Source organism: Pyrgilauda ruficollis, unplaced genomic scaffold (genome assembly GCF_017590135.1).
Source record: "Pyrgilauda ruficollis isolate IOZ18807 unplaced genomic scaffold, ASM1759013v1 scaffold141, whole genome shotgun sequence".
Taxonomy (NCBI): Eukaryota; Metazoa; Chordata; class Aves; order Passeriformes; family Passeridae; genus Pyrgilauda; species Pyrgilauda ruficollis.
The window spans coordinates 778,944-787,866 of record NW_024512655.1 but is presented as its reverse complement, the minus strand read 5'-3'; the positions used below and the strand labels follow the sequence as shown (position 1 = coordinate 787,866).

The 8,923-nt window shown below is 54.6% G+C and overlaps 1 protein-coding gene across 1 annotated transcript; it reads left to right on the top strand.

Annotated features, from left to right (window-relative positions):
- The first annotated feature begins 239 nt into the window (after positions 1 to 239).
- CA6 (carbonic anhydrase 6) lies at positions 240 to 8,773 on the top strand. Its single transcript, XM_041460260.1, has 8 exons — positions 240 to 276; positions 2,946 to 3,094; positions 3,837 to 3,932; positions 4,217 to 4,283; positions 4,757 to 4,914; positions 6,546 to 6,669; positions 7,063 to 7,161; positions 7,461 to 8,773. The coding sequence occupies exons 1-8, from the start codon at positions 255 to 257 to the stop codon at positions 8,288 to 8,290; spliced, it is 1,545 nt and encodes a 514-aa protein (XP_041316194.1). The 5' UTR covers positions 240 to 254; the 3' UTR covers positions 8,291 to 8,773.
- The last annotated feature ends 150 nt before the right edge of the window (positions 8,774 to 8,923 follow it).

Genomic DNA, 8,923 nt, shown 5'->3' with positions numbered 1-8,923 from the left:
TGGGGAAGGCAAAGCAACCCGTTATGGCTGCAGCTCCTGGCTTTCCAATAATTAGACAGCACATCCCTGTCACCTGCCTTGCCTCCCCTCCAGGAGAAGGAGAGCTGGATGAGGAGCACTGGGGACAGCACTTCCCAGACTGTGCTGGCAAGCAGCAATCCCCCATTGACATCCAGAGGAGGAAAGTGAAGTTCAACCCCCTGCTGCAGCTGGAGCTCGGTGGCTACGATGGGCCCTTGCAGGGGCAGCTCAGGATGACCAACAACGGCCACTCTGGTAAGGCTCCAGGAACAGACCTTTTGTTTCAGCTGTGGGAATGCATTCCCAGACCATGCCCTTGTTTTGAACTCACCTTACTTTGCCGTCTCGCTTCATTCTGCTCCCTTAGGTTCGCTGTTTTCCTCAGGCACGCAGGAAAGCTCTGCAGAAATACATGAATAAATCAGACAAATAAAAGGCAGTTAGGTTTCTGCAAGGTATTTTCTCTGTTGGACATGAAAAGGGGATAAAATGCAGCTGGAGAATTCCAGATTGATCCTTTCCTTTAATGTGCTGCAAGACAACAGGAGAGCAGCAGTGAGTGGTATTTGGGGCACACTGACTCCTCTGCATTCAGAAAAATGCATCTTTTGGCCTGTGCATGAATCAGAAGTGACAGGAATGGAACCTTTGCATGCCAGGTTTGGTGGGATGTAGGTCACCCTAAGTACAACGCAGGGGAGGATCCCCCCCTCACCAGAGGATTGGAATTTTGGAGCTCAGGAAAGGAAAGTGAAGCACAGCACATGTTAAAGCCCGGCCTTTGGCTACACAATTTCAGGGCAATGCTTATAATTTAGGAGATCCCAGATCCCCCTGCTGCAATCTGTAATTCATTGCCTAAATAATTCATCGGCTGGTACTGTTGGGATAACGCCTTTGGACTACAGATGAGCAGTGAGAGAATTCCTGATGGCTGCAGGGGAGAGAGGATGAGCGGTTTGGGAAGGTTTGGGAACATAAAGCTGTCTGCTCCTGAGTCTGCACAGCAGCTCTTTCTTCCTGCCTGCCACAAAGAGAGAGGAGTCCGGTGTGAGGGCAGGGAGTGCAGGGCTGGGGGCCAAAGTGCCAGCAGAGGAAGGCTGCTGTGACTGCTCCTGAAAACTGGAACTCCTTTTGTGTGGCCCTCACCAAGTCAGCGCTCAGCCCGGAGCTCTCTGTCAGCACTACTGCCCTGCCTGCCTAGACATTAATTCTTGCAGGTTTAGCTTTTTTGACTGCATGTGTGTATTTGTCCATTCTTTTGTTAACTTCCCAACAATGCTTTTCTGAAGCGGGGCAGTTTCCTAAAGCACAAAGACAAACGACTGTGCCTATTCACAGCTCCTGTGAGGCAGGCTGGGCTTTTCTACTGCCTTCAGTGAGATGGGACAGGGCAGCAGAATCTCTCAGGGAGAGCACTCAGCACATCTGAAAGGGTCAGGAGAGGGATTTACCAGCAGGACTCTCCTTACAGGCTCTCAGAACCAAACCCCAAATGTCTCACCCGGGAAACCAGGTTCATTTTTTCTGTAGAGCTGTTAGATCCCACCTGAAAATGCCTGTTTGCTGTGGTGTGAGTGCTCACACAGACAGCCTGGGCTTAACAAAGCCTTTTGAATCTGCAATTTCTTTTTCTTTTAAAGAAAGTTGGTCCTCCAGCTGGTAGTGAGGACAAGCAAAATTTAAATGTCACCCATGTGTGCATCCTCCTCCAGGAGCAGATTTAACTGGGAGCTCCAGCGTGCCCCATTAACTCCCAGGGCTGGGCAGGCAGGCTGGCTGTGCCTGCTGTCCTGCAGGCAGGGGTGGCCAGAGGCCAAGCTGCAGGGCAGGAGCTCTGGGGAAGGCTCAGCTCACTCACCCTGCTCAGCCCAGCTGATTCTCCACCGCCAGGGCAGAGCAGGAGGGAGGCACTGCCAGCTCAGAGCAGCCACACTCCACGTGGGAGAAAAGCAGAAGCAAACCAGGCTGCTCCCTACCTTGTGCTTGCAGCAAATATTTGCCTAGAATATCTTAGAGGAGCCTTAAGCTTGTTACAAACTCACAACACAATTCCCTGGCTGTGTTTTGTAGAAAGTAGAAACCCTGGTGAGGTACTTGAAGTAAATAACCCTCATTATGGAAGGCAGTCAGCAGGGAACTTATGAAAAAGGTAGATTATGCTATCCCTCCCACTCTAGAGCCTTTGGGATATTAAAAGGAAACATGCTTTCGTCTTGTCTGTCTATAAACAGTTCACAAAAAAAAGAAACTCCTCAGAAACCCAAACAATGACTAATTAATAATATGTTGTGCTGCATTTTGCAAGGATAGTTGCTAGTTTTTGTAACATGCTGGGGGCTTTCATTTAGATGAGGCAATTCTCCACTTGCACTCCTATATTTATTAACATAATCTATGATTTCTGGCAGTGAATTAGCAGGAAGACAAAAGGTTTGTGACTTCTCCTTGGCAAGGAGAAGAGAAGACGTTTGTCTCCACAAATCCTTCAGCAGTGACACAGCCTTTTCAAACCTAAGGGTGTTCCCAGAATGGCTGGGCCTCACTGGGAATTGTGATTACAGATGAGGCCACTGGCTGTGTCGATTCCTATTCCCCTTTTCTGCCTTGGAAATGAAGTGGTTAACACCTGTGCCAGGCGTGCTGAGCTGGGTGAGCTGAGCATCCAAGCTTTCATTAATGCCTGCTGCCAAAGCCAGAGCTCTCAGGGGGAGAAAGATCTGCAGGTACAGCTGGGGATGCCCAGTCCTGCTTGTGCCTGGTGTGCTGTGCCAGCCTGAGCCCAGGAAAGGTTTCAAGCTTTGAAGTTCACTGTTTTCTCTCCCACACCGGGGTGGTGACTGTGCCTGCTCCTTCCAGGAGGTGCCACCAGAGGGATGGGCACGGCTGCACCCTCTGCTGCCTCCAACCCTGTCATTTTTCAGTTCAGATCGATTTGCCACCCACCATGAACATCTCCAGAGGGCTCCCAGGTGTCTACACAGCTGTCCAGATGCACCTGCACTGGGGTGGGCTGGACCTGGAGAGCAGCGGCTCGGAGCACACCATCGACGGCATGCGCTACTTTGCCGAGGTCCGGGGGGCTCGGGGGCAGGAGGGGCTCTGGGCTCACTGGGAAAGGGGGGATGCATCCCACAGAGCCTGCAGGGAGGCAGTGGGAGGGGGCTGCATCCAGAGAACCTGCAGGGAGGCAGTGGGAGGGGGCTGCATCCACAGAACCTGCAGGGAGGCAGTGGGAGGGGGCTGGCACCACGGGACCTGCGGAGGGGGCTGCATCCAGAGAACCTGCAGGGAGGCAGTGGGAGGGGGGCTGCATCCACAGAACCTGCAGGGAGGCAGTGGGAGGGGGCTGCATCCACAGAGCCTGCAGGGAGGCAGTGGGAGGGGGCTGCATCCAGAGAACCTGCAGGGAGGCAGTGGGAGGGGGCTGCATCCACAGAACCTGCAGGGAGGCAGTGGGAGGGGGCTGCATCCACAGAACCTGCAGGGAGGCAAGGGGGGGAGCAGGGCAGTGGGAGGGGGCTGCATCCACAGAACCTGCAGGGAGGCACAGGGCAGAGCAGGGCAGTGGGAGGGCTGAGCCTGACAGTGCTGGCGCAGAAAACTCCAAGAAAAGCCATGGCAGGAGCACTCGTGTCCTTCAGAGGTGTTCCCCCACAGTCACCACAAACCTGTTAAACCAGAGGTCCCTTTGGCCTGCTATGAGGCACAAACAGCACAAACTGGGGTGGTGACTGTCCCCTCAGTGTGTCCCTCTAAACACGCAGGAGCCACTCATCACTTCTTGCTAAATGACCCCATCTCTCTCCTGGCAGCTGCACATTGTCCACTACAACTCTGCTAACTACTCCAGCTTTGAAGAAGCCAAAGACAAGCCCCAGGGGCTGGCTGTGCTGGCCTTCCTGTACTCGGTAGGTGTGACCCAGGCTGGGGCAGGGGGCACTGGCTGAGCTAAAACCTCTCTCAGACACGGGCAGCCCAGGCCAGGTTTGTACAGCTGCCCCAAGAGATGGGGTCTGGCACCTCCTTAGGGGGCTGTGCTGCTTCCCCTGGGCCATCTGGGCTTCACACAGCACCAGCCAACCCCTTGGGAGCCCCAGAAAACTGCCCCTTAAGTAGTATTTTATATATAAATATATATGTATCTCCCATATATGGGTCACAACTTTTGATCAAGTGTCTGTGCTGTGTTTAGGATGGGCACTTTGAGAACACCTACTACAGTGAATTCATTTCCAAACTGGCGAGGATCAGGTTTGCAGGTGAGACCTGGGAGTGCCTTTCTCTGTCCCTGGCATGCTCCCAGCCCGTGTGCACACTCTGGCTCTGGGAACAGACATTTTCCTGCTGCTGTGCTGGCAGAGCATCCTCAGCCCTGCACAACTCCAGCCCGGGCCTGTGGGGAAGGTGCTCAGGGCTGCAATAAATGCACTCCTGGGGATCTGTGCAGCACCAAATATCAGCTCCCTGCAGCCTGCACAGCCCCTGGAGCAGCCCAGGGACTGGCAGAGTGCTGAGAGCAGCTGCTCAGCACCCCCAGGACCCAGACCTGTCTGAGTGACAGACCACAGACCCAGAAAGGGCCTTTCATGCCCCTCCATCTCCAGCCAGCTCCACCACAGGTCTGATGGGCCGGTGCTGTGGGCAGAGATTTGCCAACCCCAGCTCCAAGAGCTCTTCCACCTCTCCCTTCCCTCCCCATTAAGTGCTGGTACCATCTCTGCTTCCTTTGGAGGTCAGTCAACCACGCTGAGCTCTCTGGACATCCAAGCCATGCTGCCAGAAAACCTCTCCCACTTCTACAGGTACCAGGGCTCCCTGACCACCCCGCCCTGCTCCGAGAGCGTGATCTGGACCATCTTCCACTCCCCAGTTGTGCTCTCACACACGCAGGTCAGTGCTGCCTCTCACCAGCTCCTCCTCCCTCTGAACGGCTCCCTTTCTGTCCTCCAGGGATTTTGGGAACAGGGAGCTCTGAGGGCACCTTTCCCACAGAGATTTTGGGGGGATTCCTGAGCAGCTGGAGTTACAGGTGGCTGTCATTCTGCATGGCAGCAGGTGACAGGTCTGGTGACTGATAACAAAACTGCTCAGCTAAGCTCAGCCATGAAGCACTATAAAAAAGGAAGAGACCAGTGAGAATTAGCAAGGCAAAAACTACTACAAGAGTCTCCCTGAAAAAAAAACCTAATTAAAAAAAAAAAACCACCAAAAAAGAGCTGTTCATAACATTAAAATAATTACAGAATAATTGGCAGATTTTAGAAGGTATTTCAGGGTTTTCCTATGTCTAGACTCACAGAAAGTAATCCTTTAAAGTTAATAAATAATAAAGAAGCATCAGAAACATTTTCTTCCAGGAGAAGAAAAAGATAAAAGTGAGACCACAGTAGTGGGGGATCACAGTGTGCTCTCTTTGAAAAAGAAATACTCTTTTTGGCAGGGGAAGGCCAGAAGGCACTTGTGAGAAAGGTACAGAATAGCAGCAGAATCTCCATCCCTGCTGGCATCAGGCAGGAGCTCAGAACTCCCAGGCAAAATGAATTATTGTGAATTAGCTGAAAAGAGCCCTCAGTCCTGTTCCTTCTCCAGCTGCTGCTCAGCAAGAGACCCAGAGGATTCCATTCCTGTCTGATCCCCAGTGCAATCCTGAGCAGCAGGTCTGGGCACAGCTGCTGTCCCTGTGCCCTCTGTGATGTCCCTGTGATGTCCCTGTGCCATTCTGCACTGTAGCTCCAGGCACAGCTGCTTTCCTCATGCCCTGTGTGATGTCCCCATACCCTGAGTGATGTCCCCATGCCATTGTGCCCTGTGTGATGTCCCCATACCCTAAGTGATGTCCCCATGCCATTGTGCCCTGTATATGTTCCTGTCCCTGTGTGATGTCCCTGTGTCCTGTGTGATGTCCCCATGCCCTGTGTTTGTCCCTGTGATGTCCCCATGCCCTGAGTGATGTCCCCTCCCCACCATGCCCTGTGATTGTCCCTGTCCTTGTGTGATGTCCCTGTGCCCTGTGTGATGTCCCCATGCCACCATGCCCTGCGTTTTTCCTTGTCCCTGTGATGTCCCCATGCCCTGAGTGATGTCCCCACGCCACCATGCCCTGTGTTTGTCCCTGTCCCTGTGATGTCCCCATGCCCTGAGTGATGTCCCTGTGCTCTGTGTGATGTCCCCATGCCCTGAGTGATGTCCCCTCCCCACCATGCCCTGTGATTGTCCCTGTCCTTGTGTGATGTCCCTGTGCCCTGTGTGATGTCCCCATGCCACCATGCCCTGTGTTTTTCCTTGTCCCTGTGATGTCCCCATACCCTGAGTGATGCCCTGAGTGATGTCCCCATGCGCCGTGTGATGTCCCCACACCACCATGCCCTGTGTTTGTCCCTGTCCCTGTGATGTCCCCATGCCCTGAGTGATGTCCCCACGCCACCATGCCCTGTGTTTGTCCCTGTCCCTGTGATGTCCCCATGCCCTGAGTGATGTCCCCACGCCACCATGCCCTGTGTTTGTCCCTGTCCCTGTGCCAGGTCCAGCTCCTGGAGAACACCCTGCTGGACTGGCACAACCTCACCCTGCGCAACGACTACCGGCACGCGCAGCCGCTGCGGGGCCGCGTGGTGGAGGCCTCCTTCCCAGCCCAGCAGGACCAGGGTAGGGCCAGGGGACACTGAGGGGGACAAACACCCGTGGGGAGGCTGTGGCACTGCCAGCCCTTGGGGCTGGACAGGCTGGAATCCCCTGTCTGGGAGGGCAGTGTCCCTGCTCGGGTGGAGGTGTCCTTTGTGCCTGGCACCCCTTGTTTAAGGTGTGTGCCAGCCCTGCCTTTTGAGTGTCACACCTCCAGGGTAGCTGGTGCTGCCTGGCACCACGTCAGGACCCTCAGCTGGGCTGTGTCTGGTGCTTGCAGCATGTGGGAACAGCTCTGGCTGGGCAGCCACACAGAGGAGAGGAGCTGCAGTTTGGAATGCAGCTTTGGCTCCAGCTGGAAAATGCAGCTTGTGCAGGTCCCAGCCCTCTGTAAAGTCAGTTCTCTGATTGCTCCAGCACAGTGCCATCCAGAGGAATTCACCCTCAGGCTGGATCAAATCCAGATGCAGCTCCAGGACATGAAGACAGAGTTGCTGAATGGGCTGAGCCACACAGGTAAGAAACACAGGCTGAGTCCAGCTCACCTTGTGAGGATGAAGAGCCCTGCTGAGCTTGGTGGCCCAAATCATTGACAGGTTTGGTACTGGCACACACAGGTAGAGTTTTGTGCCATGTCTGGGCCTGCTGATGGAAACCCTTCACCATCATCAAGGCCAGCCCTAAGCCAGCTACTCCCACAGCAGCTGCAGCTCTCTCCTGCCACAGGGGAACACATATTTACAGACAGTAAAAATGCTCAGCTCAGTTCCCCCAGGATAAATAACCATCACCTCTATTTTATACAGCATGAGGAGGAAGAGGGAGAAGGAGGGAAAACCATGATTTTCCCAAACATTTGGGTGGGGGAGCTCAGCTCATCTTTTCATCATTCCAATCCCCTTCCCTGCTGGCACAACACACAGCAGTAACAACACCCAGACCACACAGCCCTCCCAGCTCTGCGGCTGTTACCCTCCAGAATTTGGGCTTGTTTACAGGAAATGTAACTGCTGGCTTTTGGGTTATTTCAGGTACAAAATCCAGCACCTTCCCAGCTTTCTACTTCCCCGTGGAAAACATTGAGAGCTTTGTGGAGGTTCATCCCCTCCGTGCTGTGTCTCTGCAAGCCTTCACGCTGTGTTTCTGGAGCAGAGCCCAGCCCGTGGGCAGCCAGACCATCCTGTCCTACTCCACTGGGGAGAGTGACCACGAGCTGATGGTGACGGTGGGCACGGAGCTGGGGCTGTGGGTGGGAGGCCACTTCCTGAGCTTCCCCCTGCAGCAGGAGGCGCAGGGCTGGCTGCACCACTGCGTGACCTGGGCGTCCCCAGAGGGAACGGCCAAGCTCTGGCTCAACGGAGCAGCTGGCAAAGCCAAGAGCGTCCAGAAGGGCTACGTGAGCCGGCCTGGGGGGACCCTGCTCCTTGGCAAGGACAGGGACAGCCTGCTTGGCACCTTCTCCAACGGGTTTGCGGGCTGGATGAGCCAGGTGAACCTGTGGAGCCGCGTGCTCGGCGCCGCCGAGGTTCGCGCGCTGGCGCTGTGCAAGGCAGGGCAGCCCCCGGGGGACGTCGTCGCCTGGGGACAGACCCCCATGGCCCTCCTCGGGGGGGTGCTTCTGCTGCCTGACACCAGCTGCCAGTGAGCACAGCCTCTGCCTGGCTCAGGGCATCCAGAGGGTCCGAGCTGTTTGTTGGGGAAAGCCAGAAAAACTGAGGTGGGTCCCCTTGCTGGACCCTCAAACACACGAGTGACAGTTCCTCAGAGGAGTTTAGTGCACTCCTTGCTTGTTTCTGCTCCTGCTTTGTGGGCTCACTGTGCACCTGCTGGTGCTCCAGGGTGTTTTACCAAGAGACCAAAACCTGCATCTGTGAGATAAAAGCAATGAACTGCAGAATCTGGCACAATCCAGCACCCTGGGTTGTTACATCCCTCCCAGGGGCTTGATTTAGATCCCCATGCACAGATTTTTTTTCATGCCAAAGAGCTGCTCTCTGGTCAAAGGAGCTTTCTCAAATAAAAGTTCTCTCCCATCCCTCACCCAGTCTCAGTTTCTCACCATTTTCCCTGCTTGCCTCTCCTGTTTGTCACCACCAACTCAGCACCCCTTCCCTTGCAGTGATATCCCACAGGAGAGTGGATGTGGGGCTGGGGCAGGGCAGGTCCTAGGACAGGTCCTGTGCAATCCCTGTGCCTTGGCCTATGGCACAACTTTGCCTTCTTTTCTGCAGTGGATGTAGAGACAGAGCACAGAAACAGTGCCTTTTTCAACACTTAT